General features: G+C 45.1%; 1 protein-coding gene across 1 annotated transcript in view; it reads left to right on the top strand.

Moving 5' to 3' along the window:
* Window positions 1-2,447: 2,447 nt before the first annotated feature.
* The window catches only part of GNA12 (G protein subunit alpha 12), a 113,043-nt gene continuing 98,505 nt past the window's right edge, over window positions 2,448-16,985 (top strand). The window contains exon 1 of the mRNA XM_019947377.3: window positions 2,448-2,852. Within this exon, the coding sequence (XP_019802936.1) occupies window positions 2,541-2,852 (312 nt within the window). The 5' untranslated portion in view covers window positions 2,448-2,540. The remainder of the gene's footprint in view (window positions 2,853-16,985) is intronic.

The raw sequence follows: 16,985 nt of genomic DNA, 5'->3' as shown, positions 1-16,985 counted from the left end.
TGGAAGAGGTCAAAGAGATCGTGTACGTGGAAGCACTTTAAAAACTATAACGTGCCATACACATAATACAAATACAAATAATTGAGATTCTTTCTGAGTACACATTTAAGCTTCTTGATTTCAAGCGCTGTAGCCCTTTAACAAATGTGAAAGAGATGTCCAGAGATCTAGTCAGATCTCCAAAGTGGATACTATATAATGATTGCAGAAACAAGGCATAGCTGTTTTTAAAGATACAAAGTTATCTGTAAATGCCTGGAGCAGCTGCTCCAAGTGTTCTCTGAATCACCTTTTCTTAATTTCTTTTAACTGAATGACAGACTAACTCTAGTCCACTGCTGAATTCCACATTCCTCTCTTTATTTGTTCAAAATTCCTTTTTGTGTGTGTGTAAGAAACATTGCTTTCTTAGGCCTCTCCACTTCCTCTGCACTTCTGTCATACACTAGTGTTTGGCTTTCTGCGGAAGGCCATTTTCACAAAGAAACAAGACTTTATTTTTCATCATTTTGAAAGATGAGAAAGTACTAGATAATGTGTTGATTCATAAGTGGTACAAATTCACACCTCAGTAATTGACAAATGCCACACACCATGGGCATTCAAGGTCCCGAGGGAGTTTATATTTCTGAGTCAAATCCTTGAATACCGCGGTTCCATGGCAGAAACTAGGCACTCCTTTAGTTGGCGCTTTGCCTGGTAACTAGAGCAGCCTGGCTCCCTTACCAAAATGTGAACATTTCTTGATGCAAAGGCTGCATCTTCTTCATCTTCAGATTCTGCTCCAGAAGTCCCCAGTGCCTGGTGTTTTCATGATTATGCAAAACTTATTTGTAGAACTGAATGGCATCACCTTCATGAATTCTTTTTTCCACTGCACATACCCTTCTCTAGTTAGAGGCAGAGCGGGTTCTTGTTGGCCTTTGTGTGGGACGGCATGTCAGTCATTTGTAGACTGGTCTTTATTTTATCCACCTGGTGAGAGGGAGGGTTTGGACAGGATGATCTTTAGGACCTGTTTAATTAAACAAGGAGGTGTCCCTAATGCCCTGGCCGCCTACAGGAGCAGACCAAAAGTTAAGCCTGTGAATGCTTCAAGGTTATGAAAGCAAAAGACAACGCAGATAAGCCTGTTGATTTCAAGCACCTTAGCCTCTTAACAAATGTGAAAGATGTGTTCAGAGACCTTGTCAAATCCCCAAATTGGATACCATAAGCTAAAGACAACCAATCACAAACAGCTAACGAGCCTTTAAGCTGTATCCAATCAAATAATTTCCTACCTTTGCTTTGCACTTTCTCTCTCTGTAAGTTTCCCCTGGCTCCCTGCTGCAAAGTGCTCCCAACTGGGTTGACACCACCCTATTCGAATTGATTTTTGCTCAAATAAACTCTTAAACTTTTAAAATATGTCTTAGTTTATCTTTTAACAGATCATGGCTCCCAAAGCCCACCAGTCTCCTGGAGATTAAGAGATACCTGAGCTCCTTCCTGGAAGTTCTGACTCCCAATAGATCTGGGATAGGTAAGAATTAGTAATAAGATCAGCTAACACTTATCAAGAACTTGCTTGGGTCTAGGCATGGTGCTAAGTGTTTTACAAGTTCATGTTCTCAGTTTACATCTTCACAACCATCTGAGGTAGTTGCTGTTATGGCCCCTATTTTATAGAGGAAGAAATTTAAGCTAAAAATGGGGGGGAGGTGGGGGGTAGCTGCCTAGAAGGTTATGTAACTAGTAACGGGTCGAGAAGAGATTCCATCTCAGATCCGTGCTACAGGAGCCTTTGGCGGGGTGGGTTGGCGGGGAGGGGCTCCTGGTGATTTTGATGATAAGCCAGCTGTGAGAAACGCCGCCCAGAGGCCCACGCCACCCTTAAAGGATGCATCTGTTTGCAATGTTTGGCCCATCCCCCTCCAGTGTTTCTGGAAAGAACAGCTTTCTCTCTAAACCTAAGACGAGCAGCTGGACCTCTTATCGACATTTCCCAGCTTTCGGGCCAGGCCGAGTGCACTCCGGGAGCCTCTGGGTCTCACAGGTTACCGCAGTCTGGGAACCCAGAGAGACTTTCTGTACACCTGGCACTTCTGGTCCCGCCCCGTTTCGCGACACCCCCAATCCTAAGTCCGTTCTTCGCGATTGACGTGACCCCAGAACAGTTATAATTGGTTATAACGTACTGCCGCTCCGCCTCCTCGAAGACTCCGCCTCCCTTTCATTCTGAAAGAAAGAACCTCGGCCCGGGCGCCCAATGAGAAGCGCCCCCACCCCAAAGGTCCCTCCTTTTTCGGCGCCGACTCCGCCCCCAGGGCCGGAGAGATGCCCGCCTTTCGGCGTAGCATGGCCCAATAGGAGGGCGCGACCGTCCGGACGGACGGCAGCCGGCCCAATCCCTGGGCCTCGGGCTGCGTCGCCCCGCCCCTCCGCCGGGCCGAGCGGCGGGCAAGAGCGGGCCTCGGGGCGGCGGCGGCGGCGGACGCGGCCTGAGGGAGCGGCCGGCTGCCGCCTCGCCCGCCGCGGGGTCCATGGCCTGAGCGGCCATGTCCGGCGTGGTGCGGACCCTCAGCCGCTGCCTGCTGCCGGCCGAGGCCGGCGGGGCCCGCGAGCGCAGGGCGGGCGGCGGCGGGGCCCGCGACGCGGAGCGCGAGGCGCGGCGGCGCAGCCGGGACATCGACGCGGGGCTGGCCCGCGAGCGGCGCGCCGTGCGGCGCCTCGTCAAGATCCTGCTGCTGGGCGCGGGCGAGAGCGGCAAGTCCACCTTCCTCAAGCAGATGCGCATCATCCACGGCCGCGAGTTCGACCAGAAGGCGCTGCTCGAGTTCCGCGACACCATCTTCGACAACATCCTTAAGGTACGCTCTCCCCGCGTCCCCGCCCGCACACCTGCGCCCAGGTGCGCGCAGGTGCGGCCCCGCGGACTCCTGCGCCCCGGCCGGCACCGCGGCCCACGCCTTTGTCTGCCCCTGGTCTGGCCGCAGCGGCCCCGTGCCCCCAGCTTTGGGGGAGCCGGCCAAGGATGCGCACCCTGTCTCCCCGTCGGCCTGGTGGCCTTCGCCTCTGCTCTTCTCGGGGATTTGGGGGCTGAGGAAGCGGGAAAGCCGGACACCTTCTGGGGCTTCGGAGGCGCGGGGGTTTTAGCGGTGGGGAGGGCCCCTCCTGGATTCAGGGTGCCGTCCTTGCCCTGCCCTCCCAGTAGGTTCAGAAGAGCGGTGTAGACTGGGGAGGAAACCGGCCGCACGTCTCTCCTTTTAAACTGGTTATTAGGAAAATTTCCAACATATACAGAGTAGAGAAAATAGAAGGAACAGTAAGTACCCAGGCCCCTCTCCACAACTTCAGCAGTGATGGATTCAGCGTCCGTCTTGTTTCACCTGTACCTCTGACCCTGTGATTTTGAAGCAAACCCCAGACACTGTATAGATTCACTGGAAAGTGTTTACAGAGCTCACAGATAAGCGTACGGTGGTTATGTTTTTTAAAATGATGCCTTATGAACCCTGAAAATTTAATAACTCCTTAACATGGTAAAGTACCCAGCCCTGTTCAGATTTCCTCCACTGTCACATAACTGTTTTGTTTGCGTTAGGATATAAATCTTTGCATTGCAATTTTTAACATATCTCTCAGGTGTGTTTAATCCCCAGGTGCTCCTTCTGTCCCTTGCTCCATTTTTATCATTTGCTACTTGTTTGTGGGAAAAAAAAGCGTAGAGCTGACCAAGTTTGGGTTCTAGTTTCTGTGTACTGTGTGAACCTGTAGTAGAGGGCCCCAAAGAAGGGAATTCTGGAGAAACCTGATGAGGGGAAAAGAGAGCCTCTCCTGTACCTAGAATAGGGTCATTTCCTTTTTTTTTTTTTTCTTATAGTTTCTTACCTCTACCGTTTCCTTTCCCCTTCACCTGCCCTTTCCATGGCCCATTTTGGGGAAACCAAATTACAGGTATGAGGAAAGTTGTCTCAAAACAGAGGTAGAGGGAAGCTTGTCAAACAGAATCCTCTCTGGAGATGAGATCTTGCGGTGCCTGAGGAACTCTAAATTTAGCCAAGGGCTGTATAACCAGCCCATGGGCACGTGTCTTTCACTTCACCCATGAGGAAGCTCTGGGCCTTGGTGATGAAGTGGCTCCCCGCTGGGACCTGGAACCCTGGGCTCCAGACTTCCAGGCCTGCATCAGGAATCTCGCACCAGTATTCTCACTTGCTGTATTTGTTAGTAAAACATTTCGTTTTGATAGAAATAGCTCTTTTAGGATCCTGCCGGGAAGAGAATAATTTGAATGATAAAACACCCGTTTCCTTTTCACCTCTTTCAAAAGCCTCTCTGTGAGTCAGAGCTCTGGCCCAATACTTCATAAACTTTAAAGGCTAGGTGCCCAGTATGATCCAAGGGATTAACTGTGTGTTTAAAATTCCCCTCATCTTCTGGGGTAAAGTTCATTTGATTGTCTTTCTCTGTCACAGAGCTCGATTTTATTTTTGCGGCTTTTCTGGACCTCTTAACCAAGCAGGTTATAAGATTTGGCTGATGGACTCGCAGTTTCTTTCAACTCGGGAGGCAGAGAAAATACTTAGAAACAGAATCTTAAATCTAAATCAGTGTATTAAGTGCATTTTTAGAAAACTCAGTCTTAGCTTTTCCCAATACATACAGACACTAACTTTTACTAACTTCCTTACCAGCAAGAAACAAGATTTGTTGTTAATCAGTATCCTATTTTCCTTGTCAACTTTTTTTCTTTTTTAATAATTGTAATTCCATATTAAGCTCACTTTGTCTGTTTTGACCATTTCAATGAGTAGTTAGCGATTCATCTTTCACTGTAAAACCAATAATTACCTCTCCCCTCATTTTTATTTGGACAGATCACTTTGGGAAGAGACTTTTTAAATAAATTGCTTTGTAGTGGCTCTAGTAGCAGATATTTGAATAATAACTCTTCAGAATAATATTTGTGTCTACAAATAGAGTTCGTGTTAACGGGCTATTTTTAAAGCACTAGCTATGTGCCAGGCCTTTTCATATATGGCCTTTAATTTTCGTAATGCTTCAAATGGTATTGTCGCAGCGTAAGGTCAGTTACCTAATTCATAGGTGGCACAGCTGGGAACCAAACCTGATCTTTTTTTTTTAAATTAAACTTTTAATGCTGAGAGAACTGTAGAGTCCCATGCAGTTTTAATAAATAATAGAGAGCTCCTATGTACCCTTTAACCAGTTCCCCACAACGGTGAGATCTTGTAAAACTAGTACAATATCACAACCAAGATACCGACGTTGAGAAAGTGAAGACACAGACCGTTCCCATCACAACAAGTATTCCTCACGTTGCCTTTTATAGCCACTGCCACCCTTCGCCCTCCCCCGACCTGGCAGTGACTGATCTATTTTCCAATTCTATAATTTCGTCATTTCATGAATATGATATAAATGGAGTCTTGCAAGATGTGACCTTTTGGAATTGGCTTTTATCACTCAGCATGATTCCCTAGAGATACACCCCAGTTACTGTGTGTGTTCACAATCAGTAGTTCCTGCCTTTTAATTGCTGAGTAGTATCCATGGTAAGAATTTACCACCGTACACCATTTAACCATTCGCCTGTTGAAGGACATCTGGGTTGTTTCCAGTTTCTGCCTATTATGAATAAATCTTCTATGAACACTTGTGTACATGTTTTTTGTAAGTACATAAATTTTCACGTCTCTGGGATAAATGCCCAAGAGTGCAGTTGCTCAGCTGTGTGGCAGGTGCATGTTTAGTTTTATAAGAACCTGCCAACCTGCTTCTGAAGTGGCTGTACTATTTTATATTCCCACCAGCCGTGTGTGAGTGAGTGATCCAGTTTCTCTGCATCCTTGCTGGCATTTGGTGTTGTCACTATTTTTTATTTCAGCCGTCTCTGATAGGTGCGTAAGTGCTATGTTCCTGCCATTTTAATTTGCGTTTCCCTGTGGCTAATGATACTTTCCTGTGCTCATTTGCTGTCTCTATATTCTCTTTGATGAAATGTCTCTTCATACTTTTTAGCTGTTTTGTAATTAGGTTCCTTGTTTCTTTATTGTTGAGTTTTGAATGTTCTTTATATATTCTGGGTACCACTCCTTTGTGAAATACGTGTTTTGCAAATATTTTCTCCCAACCCGTAGCTTGTCTTTTCATCCTTTTTAACAGGGTCTTTTGCAGAGCAAAAGTTTTTAATTTTGATGAGGTCCAATTTATCAGTTTTTCCGTTTATGGATCATGCTTTTCGTGTCAAGTCTAAGAACTCTTTACCTAACCCTAGATCCCAAAGATTTTCTCCTGTTTTTTAAAAAAATTTTATAGGTGTACATTTTACTTTTAAGCCCCTGATCCATTTTGGGTTAATATTTGTATAAGGTGTGAGGTTTAGGTGGAGATTTTTTTGTTTTTTCTCTATGGATGTCCAGTTGTTCCAGGATTATCTGTTGAAAAGACTATCCCTCCTCCTTTGAATTGCTTTTGCATCTTTGTCAAAAATCAAGTGGGCATATTTGTGTGGATCTATTTCTGGGTTTTCCGTTCTATTCCACTGATCTATCTCCTCTTCTGCCAGTATCACACGATGTTGATTGCTATCGCTATATAGTAGGCTTAATATCAAAGTGATTTCTCCCACTTCACTTTTCAAGATTGTTTTAGCTATTCTAGGGTCTGTGCCTTTCCATTGTAAATTTTAGAATAAGCTTTCTTATGTCTGTATTAAAAAAAAAAACTTGCTGTGATTTTGATAGCATTTGCATTAAACCATAGATCAGTTTGGGGAGAATTGACATCTCTCCTATGTTGAGTCTTCCAATTCATGAACATAGTATGTCCTCATTTATTTAGGTTGTCTTTGATTTCTTTCATCAGCATTTTGCACTTATCAACATACAGATCCTGTACATGTTTTGTTACATTTATACTTAAGTATTACATTTTCTTTAGAGCAGTTGTAAGTGATACTGTGCTTTTACTTTAAGTTTCCACATACTCATTGTTACTGTATAGCAATAGGATTGATTTTTGTGTCAATCATGTGTCCTGTGACCTTGCCAAATACATTTAATGGTTCTAAGAGCTTTCCTATAGATTCTTCGGGATTTTCTATGTAGATCATCATGTTATCTGCAAATAGGGACACTTATTTCTTCTTTCCCTAAAGTTAGGTATGCCTTTATTTCTTTTTCTTGCCTTACTGCAGTGGCTAGAACTTCCAGTATTAAGAGAGGTGAGAATAGTCATATCTTATGTTTCTTTCCTGATGTTGGTGATTTGTGTCTTCTCTTTTTATTTTTCTCAGTATTTTAGAGGCTTATCACTTTTACTGATTTTTTTTTCCCCTGAAAACTGGCTTTTTATGTCATTGATCTTTCTGTTTTCAGTTTCATTTATTTCTGCTTTTTATTATTTTTTTCCTCCTACTTGCTCTGATTTTATTTTGCTCTTTTTTTGTAATTTCCTGAGGTAGAGACTTAGATGATTTACTTGAGGCCTCTCCTCTTTTCTAATGGAAGCATTTCAAGTGCTATAAATTTCCCCCTCAGCACTGCTTTAGCTGTAGTCACATATTTTGATATGTGGCATTTTAATTTTTATTCAGTTTCGTATGTATTTTTCTTGCTTTTGAGATAGCTTCTTTGGCCCATAGATTGTTTAGAAGTGTGTTACAGTTTCCAAGAGTAGAGAGATTTTCCTGTTATCTTTCTGTTCCTGATTTCTATGACTCCATTATGGTCAGAGAACATACTTTGTATGACTTCAGTTCTTTTAAATTTTTTGAGGTTTGTTTTATGACTCAGAATATGGTCTATCTTGGTATATGCTCAGTGGGCTTACGTTGGTGGCTGTTCCATGGGTACTTGAAAAAAATGTGTATTCTGTTGTTTGGTGGCGTTTTCTGCATATGTTGATTTGATCGGTTGCTTGATGGTGGTGTTGAGTTCTGTATCCTTGCTGATTTTCTTTTTAGTAGTTCTATCAGTTGCTGAGTGAGGTGTTGAAGTCTCCAACTATAATTGTCCATTTCTCCTTTAGTTCTATTGGGTTTTGCTTCATGTATTTTGAGACTTTGTTGTGTGGTACGTAAACATTTAGGATTATTATGTCCTCCTGATGGGTTGGTCTTTTTGTCATTAGGTAATGTCCCTTTTGGTCTCTAGTAATTGTCTTTGCTCTGAAGTCTACTTTATCAGCTATTTTAACATAGCCACTCTTTTTTTTTTAATGAATGCTTTCATGGTATATGTTTACATCCTTTTGACCTACCCACATTGTTGTTTTGAAATGAGTTTCTTATAGACAGCATATTGTTATATTTTCTTATCTACTCTGCCAATCTGTTAATTTGTATATTCAGATGATTTACGTTTAAGGTAATTATTAACATGTTAGGGCACAAGTCTCCTATTTTATTATTTTATGTTTTTGTTTTTGTTTCTTCTGTTTCTATGCTTCCTGCAGGTTATTTAAACATCTTTATTGATTGATATTTTGAGTAGCATATCAATCAAAGCTTTGTATCATTTTCTTGGTAGTTGCTCTAAGCTTACCATATACATACGCAATTTATCCCAGTCTACTGGAAGCTGTGTTTTACAGCTTTAAGTGAAGTGTGGGAACTTTATTTCCATTTAGATCCCTTTACCCTCCCCACCTTTTAAAAAATATTTATTTATTTATTTTTGGCTGCATTGGGTTTTCGTTGCTGCGCGCGGGCTTTCTCTAGTTGTGGCAAGTGGGGCCTACTCTGTGTTGTGCACGGGCTTCTCATTGTGGTGGCTTCTCTTGTTGCGGAGCACAGACTCTAGGCACGAGGGCTTCAGTAGTTGTGGCTCACAGGCTTAGTTGCTCCACAGCATGTGGGATCTTCCCGGACCAGGGCTGGAACCCACATCCCCTGCATTGGCAGGTGGATTCTTAACCACTGCGCCACCAGGGAAATCCTTACCCTCCCCACCTTTAAAATATCAGTGTCTTAAGTATTTCTTATACTTTGAGCACCACATCAGATGGTTTTACTTGAGTCATCAAATAGGATTTAAGAAATGCACGAGAAATAGGAGAATTTGTTATAATTATGCCTGTTTTTACCTATTCTGACTGTGTCCGTTCCTTGCTGAAGTTCTAGCCTTCTGTTACTCTCTCCTTTCTCTTTGGAGAATTTCCCTTAGCCAGTCTTTAAGCATGGATTTGCCTGCAACAAATTCTCTCAGCTTTCCTTGTCCAAGAATGTCTTTATTTCACCTTTAATCTTGAAGGATGTCTTAGCTAGCGATTGGACTCACAGCTGACACTTATTTTCTTTTAGTCCTTGAAAAATGTGCCACCTCCTTCTGACCTCTGGTTTCAGACGAGAAATCAAATCATTCGAATTGCTGTTCCTCTGTAAGCTTGTCATGTCTCTCTGGCTGATTTTAAGATTTTTCCTTTGTCGTTGGTTTCCTGAAGTTTAATTATGATTTGTCTGGACATAGGTTTCTTTCAGCTTATTATATTTGGGGTTTGCTCAGCGTCTTAAATCTGTATATTTATGTCTTTTGCCAAAATTGGGACATTTTCTGCCATTATTTCTTCACATACTTTTTCGGTCCTGCTCTTTTTCTCCCGTCCTTCTGGGACTCTGTTGATAGGCATCTAGCTCTTGTTCCTGACCTCTGGGTCCCTGAGACTCTGTTTCTTGTGGAAACAGAGGGGTTTGTGGGGTTCTAGCTCTGGCTCTCCCTAGGCCTGGCTGACAACAGGGAAGGCGAGGGGGCGGAAGTGACACTTGGCCCAGTCCCCCCCCACCTTCTACCCTCTGGGACTGGGTGGGGTGGAGGCTCAGCTCCCCCTCCCCCAACACTGCCCTGGTTGGGGGTTGGGAACACTTCCTGTGTGTCTAGGCAGGGATGGGCGCTGAGGTCCCTGTGTGGCCCCACTGCCAGCACGACGTGGTGGGCCACTTGGAACATGCCTGGTTCTGAGGCACAGGAAGGGGATGTGGAAGGTCAGCTTCCCTTTCAACCCCACTGAAACCTCAGAGGACGATTCTGCAGTTTTTCTGTTGGTTTTTGGCTGGGATAGGGTGGGTGTTGTCAAAAACGTTTTCTGTTGTAAGACCACCCTTTTCCTGGCCCTTTGGCTGGGGAGACAAGCTGCTCTTGGAGCTCTTTCCATCTGCCTTTTGGCTTTTCCAGCTTGGAGGCACTGGCAGCACCTTATCCTGGGCTGGTAGGGACAGTCAGGACACCTGGGGGACTCGCTGCCACGTCTTTCCTCAAGTCCGGGGTCCCAGGCAGCCTGCCACCTTCTTCCCACCCCCTTTCCTATGCGTGTTTTGTTGCGTTGTTTCTAGAGCCTTTTCACTTGTAGTGGGGAGGGCCTGGGAGGAATGGAGCTACTCTGTCTTGGCAGAACCGGACCAGACGTCTTCATCTTCCTGGTCCTTGATTCCAGGTTCAGGGCTCTTCCTTCGTGATCACAGTTGTGCCTGAGTTTGAGCACATTGTTTCTTTAACTTCATTGCCTCACTCTACCCCCTTGATGGATTATTTGAATCTACTAGTTGCTTTGACTTCCTGTAACTATTATCCATAAGACTACCTAATCTTTCTTTTTATTTTATTTTATTATTATTTTTTTTTTTTTTTTTTTGCGGTACGCGGGCCTCTCACTGCTGTGGCCTCTCCCATTGCGGAGCACAGGCTCCGGATGCGCAGGCTCAGCAGCCATGGCTCACGGGCCCAGCCGCTCCGCGGCATGTGGGATCTTCCCGGACCAGGGCACGAACCCGTGTCCCCTGCATCGGCAGGCGGACTCTCAACCACTGCGCCACCAGGGAAGCCCTCTTTTTATTTTTATAATCATTTTTTTCTTACCATCTTTATTGGAGTATAATTGCTTTACAGTGTTGTGTTAGTTGCTGCTGTATAATAAAGTGAATCAGCTATGTGTATACATGTATCCCCATATCCCCTCCCTCTTGCGTCTCCCTCCCACCCTCCCTATCCCACCCCTCTAGGTGGTCACAAAGCACGGAGCTGATCTTTCTGTGCTATGCGGCTGCTTCCCACTAGCTATCTATTTTACATTTGGTAGTGTATATATGTCCATGCCACTCTCCCACTTCGTCCCAGCTTACCCTTCCCCCTCCCCGTGTCCTCAATTCCATTCTCTACGTCTGCATCTTTATTCCTGTCCTGCCCCTACGTTCTTTAGAACCTTTTTTTTTTTTAAGATTCTATATATATGTGTTAGCATACGGTATTTGTTTTTCTCTTTCTGACTTACTGCACTCTGTATGACAGTCTCTAGGTCCATCCACCTCACTACAAATAACTCAATTTCGTTTCTTTTTATGGCTGAGTTATATTCCATTGTGTATATATGTGCCACATCTTCTTTATCCATTCATCTGTCGATGGACACTTAGGTTGCTTCCATATTTTTATAACCTTAAAGATGCTAGTCTGTCACTTCCCAAGTGGGCTGTCCCAAATGTTCATGTATTTGGTGCTTCAGAAATTATTTAATAACGCCTCTGGTGCTAGCGAGTGCCTCAGTGCATGTGTGGAAGGCTTTAAACCAGCTTGGCTTTATCTCACCATGCTTTCCACTCCCTCATCTGTAATTTCAAGAACGATTTTTAATTAACCGATTTTTACATCCAGTTAGAGGTGAGTAAAATGTTAGCTGTGTGAGCTGTCCTTTGTTACGTGGACTGGAAATCAAATGCAGAATCACATGGGTGCATCATTTAACCACACAAAGGCAGACTTTCCTTGTATATATACATATTGATGATTTTAAAACCTTGTGAGTAATTAAATTATTAGAATTAGTGGTCTTTTGTTGGCACTGAAACGAATTCAATTCAACAAAATTTTTGGACCGTATATCCAAGGATTTGTGCTCTGTGCTGGTGGGGAGAGGGATATTATTTATTTATTTATGGCGGTACGGGGGCCTCTCACTGCCGTGGCTTCTCCCGCTGCGGAGCACAGGCCCAGCGGCCATGGCTCACGGGCCCAGCCGCTCTGCGGCACGCGGGATCCTCCTGGACCAGGGCACGAACCCGCGTCCCCTGCATCGGCAGGCGGGCTCTCAACCACTGCGCCACCAGGGAAGCCCAGAGACAGATATTTAATGACAAGTCCTGCCCAGTCCCTACCCTGCAGGCACTCTGACTAGCTGGGGAGACAGTTGCTCTTGTAACTAGTGTTCAGTCTGAGTGTAACCAGACTCAACGCCAGTGCAGAGGCAGGGAGGCGGCCCAGTGGTGAGCAGGGAAGGTTAACTGGCTGAGGTACCCAGGAAAGCCTGCCAAGGAGGCATGATGTGAGCTGGCTTGCGAGGGCCCTGCAGGAGTCCAGCAGGTGGAGAACTCACAGCTGAGACCATCTCAGTGCCCTACGTTTGTCTATCAGTTAAGACAGAGTTCTAGTAAGTAGAGGTATTAAAGAATGAATGTAAAGAGGGAAGAGATATGGGAACATATGTATATGTATAACTGATTCACTTTGTTATAAAGCAGAAACTAACACACCATTGTAAAGTAATTATACCCCAATAAAGATGTTAAAAAAAAAAAAAGAATGAATGTAGGAGTGAGACAGAACTTTCTAGTGCCAAGGACTTGTAATGAGACGGCTTCCTAGGCACCTGTGGTCACGATGCTCTGTGGCTGAAAACTGGACCTTCTTCCTATGAAATCTGTGTGTGTGCATACAGTTTCAAGGAGCTCCCTGGACATGCTGAATCCCAAGAGTGGGCCTACATGTGCCCTGTGGACTGCAGTTGAAGAACTTTTGTTGTAGAATACCAAGGTTATGTTAGGTTTTAAAAAATCTTTTATTATTATTTTTTTAGAATTGTTTGCTGTATTATATTTACCTTTTTGCTAAGGTGAAGAAGACTTAGAAGAAGCCTCCATTGCTGTCTGGAATTTTTAAGCACTTTGAAACTCCTGACCTGCAGAATCTTTGTTTCTTGGGTTCCGAAGCAGCACTCTGGGCTTGGTGCTACAGTGGGTTTGCGTGAGAGGGAAGCACAAATGTGCTTCTGGGGTCTGGAAGAACAGTTGGGTTTTTATTGCTTTTTTGGCAAATTGCATTTAAGTAAGCAAGTTTACTTTTACATGTGGACACAGATGGTTGGTCCTTTAGTAATGCCAAAAAACAAAAACAACAACATCTTTTTCCATTGGTTAAAAAAAATCCAGAGACTGTCCTCTGGCCATTGTTGGGGATTCAGAGCACATGGACAGTTGGTTTTCCCCTCCAGCTTTCAGGTTGACATGTTGATTATTTTAACCAAATCTATTTTTCAGGGCGCAGTATTTGACCTTTAGTCATCTGTCACGTGGGATTTGGGATATAGCTGTGCTTGATGCCAGGTAGTGTTCTGTTGGCAGCTCGTAATTACTTTTTGTTGTTACATAGTTGAGAGTGGGGACGTGGATCTTACCGGTTTTAAATGGAACTGAAGATTTAAACTGAAGTCTTACCTACAGATCTAATGATAGGGTGATCTTCAAACCAAAGAAGCTAATGTTGTGTAATGGACCTAATGCTTAACTTACATTACCTGAAGGGCAGTGCCGTCCCTTAAAGACAGGCTGGTTTACTTCATGTTATAACTACTATAGTTTGGAGTTAAACAGAAGCAATAGAGTCCTCTTTGCATCTTCTGTCAAGTGGGCTGGACAGAGCAGCTGCTTGGCTACAATGCATTGCCCTCTTAGAGTGAACAAGGTATGAAGAATAGTTGCTGACCATGCGATAGTCATCTTTTTGCATGATTCTTTTGCGCGTTAAGATATTTATCTCACGTTAGGATAAATGTTCAGGTAGGTCCAGGTATGTGGTTTATGGAATGGAAGGCATAGTTTGCATCCTGCGTTAGTGTGTCGGTTAGAGACGCCGTCGCTTCTGCCTTGGTACGGTGAACTGAACCATTTGGAACTTGTGCTCTGGAGGTGCAGCATCCAGAGGACAGAACAGCAACAGTTGTTACTCTTGAGAGTATTTGCAAGAGGATAGAGGTAGTGGGAGGGCAGCAGGGCCCTTGTCCTGGGTGCCGAGGGGAGGAAGCCGCTCCTGGTCCTGCTTTGTTAAGGAAGCACGGGCCAAGTATTCAATAGCTGACACTTCGCTCTGAACCTGGGCATCCAGTTTACTGTCTGGTCTACAAGCCACGCACCAGCCTCGTCAGATGGCCCTGTTAGACTCAGCAGCACACCGGCCTTAATGAGCATTCGCTGGTGTTAGCCAGCACACCCAGGCCTTAGGCAGTCAAGTGACTGTGTGAACTTGAGCAGAAACTCCAAACCAAGGGATTGCTCAGACTCAGAGAACTTGTGTCCTGTGCTGTGTTAATACTGTCGTTACCTCGGTGGGGTGTTCTGGTGATGTGCGCGGTGTGGGTTCCACCGAGGCCTTGAGTGCTTCTGGGGCAGCCACGGAGGTTCCCTGCCATATCCAGGGAAGCCCAGGGGAGAGGTTAGGGCCATGGGAAACCTGCACCCATCATTCCGGGCCAAGCCCTTTGTGTTGTGCTGTGTGCACGATGGCGAGTCCTCCTTCCACGGTGCTTCTCTGCCTGGTTGGCTTCAGTGGGGATGGGAAACACAAGGGAGGGCAGGGCAGGAAAGGGGACTTCCCTGGTTAAGTCACTGGCAGGACCGGGGAGCCCTAGCCTAGCTGAAGGAGGCTACCACGTTGTATTCATACAGTCGAATACAGGTTGTATGATGAGATTCACCTACACTAGTGTGACAGTAAATATCCTGGGGCCACATCACTGACCTAGACTGCAGAGAAGCTTGTAGCAAGCTCCACCGTCACTGACAGCACGCCCTGTGATGCAGATTGCATTCGTTTTCAAGGTAAATCTTTGTGCATCTCTGTAAGACAAGATACTCAGTGTTACAAGCAAAAGACTTGACATTTACCGAGAAAGGAAAGGAAGTAATTAAAGTCTCACCTTACTGCTGGTTTCCTTTACAGGTAAAAGGGAACAGCTGCTTCAGAGGTTTGTTTTTGGAATTTTTATAACACCTGTCAGCAGGATTTTTAATCTGTGTTTTCACTGACACTGAGTTCTCCATCTACAATTGTTGGCACACAGGAGATGACCCCAAAATTATTTATACTTTTTGTGGCCACTTAAAGTGTTGGGATTTTTTGTTTTTTTGTGGTTTTTTTCAAGGAAACGAAGTTCTGTCATTTTAGTTTTAGGCTGGGGAAAGGAAATGTTTTCCCCAGGAGTCTGATGACTCGATTAGGTAGATGGACGTTGAAAGCTCTGTTAGCAGCGAGCAGTGACGTGGAACACAAGGCGGGGGCAGGGGGCGGGGACTCCCGAGATGAGCCGATGAGAACACAGTAATGGGACTGTGTTTTTAAACAAACAGGCCAGAACTAGCAGAACAGACTGGTTAAAGCAGATGTCTCATTAAAAGTAATCCTCTCAGGAGGCCACGTCAACAGATACTTACGCGTGTGTTTATGTGCCCAGAAGGAGTAATACCTTTCCTTGGTGTGGGGAGCTTCTGGGTTTGTGTTTAAAGCACCTTCTCTGTTATCTCATTGGACCCGCTCAGTAGGCTCGTCGGGGTTTTTTTTACTCTGACCGGAGGGATTTTCATTTTCCAGATGCAGTTGTATTTTTGCCTCTCTCGCCATCCCTCTGCCCCCTCTGCAGGGGGCAGGGATGAGTGGGCTCCGGCCGCCTGCCCACAGGGGCCGGTTCTCAGCCCTAAGCTGTAGGCATGGCCCTGCCTGTGTTGGTCCAGCTGTGCCAGGGAGCAGACCTACTTGGCTGCAAATCGAAAACCAAACTCTCCCATCTGGCTTTTATTAGTAGGAAAGCCAGTATTTTGATCTCCATCTATCTATCTCTGACTCCTGTTCTGATCTCCACGTTGACTCTAGACTTGGGAGCGGAAGAGGAAGCTGGAGACTCGGGAGTACGAGCTTGCCTGGGGCGCCCACGGGGCTGGAACTCCCTTGTTGACGGATCCGTTTGGCTCTTTTTCTGCCACGAGAGGAAATAGCAAAGTGATCATTATTTTAGGCATAAATGTAGTTGTACCCGAAGGACACCATCACTTTCTATTTCCTCATAGAAAGTAGAAGAAGCTCACTGTGCTTACTGGCTTATGTGAGATGTTAGCGCCTGCAAGCCTAGGAGTTGCTGGGTTTCTAACCTCCCACTTCTCCCATGTCGGGGAGCTCACCTCACTGAAGGAGCTTCCTTGACATGGAGATGTTTTGGAGACTCTGACACACTTGGACCCATTTGACACAGTGTTCTGTGGAGCAGCACAAAATGCAGAGCCTCCTTCTACATGAATTAGTTCGCCCTCCTTGAGTGAATTAACTTGTTCAGCAGATTCCCCAGGTACTGGGATATAGCAAAGAATAAGACGGAGAATTCCTCGCTCCGGTGGGTAGAGCTGCCATCAGCCCCCTGCCGTGTCCTTACAGCCCATGCATCTCTCAGTGGGGTGTTCTGTAACTCCTGAAGGAAGAAAAGGCACAGCCCTGTAGCGAGCTGGAAAGAAGGAATTCACACAGAGGAAGCAGGAGCAAATGCCCTGAGGTAGGAAGGCCAGAAAGAAACTGGAAGGAATGAAAGAAGCTCTGTGGAAATGATGGGTGGAGAGGTGGGAGAGGGAACCTGGGTGAGACCTGGCAGGGCCTCCAGGCCCAGGTGATCCTAGTGGCAACAGGGGGCGGATTGCAGCGTTTCAAGCAGAGGGTTGCCTTGATCTCCTTTTTCAAAGCTCCGTCTGGGGGAATATGTTAGAGTGAGGCCGGATCAGAGAATCTTCTCCCATTCCCTAGTGGTATAGCTGCATACATAAACAGCCATGTGTGCATTTAAAAAATAATCTTACGTATGAATATAGAAAAATTCAGCAGAAGTAATCAAGGAACGAAAAAGAACATGATTACACATGTAGTTGACACACATGAACTGTATAAAATTCTGATATTTGA

Source organism: Tursiops truncatus, chromosome 15, assembly GCF_011762595.2.
Source record: "Tursiops truncatus isolate mTurTru1 chromosome 15, mTurTru1.mat.Y, whole genome shotgun sequence".
Classification (NCBI taxonomy): Eukaryota; Metazoa; Chordata; class Mammalia; order Artiodactyla; family Delphinidae; genus Tursiops; species Tursiops truncatus.
This window is presented reverse-complemented; position numbering and strand designations above follow the sequence as displayed.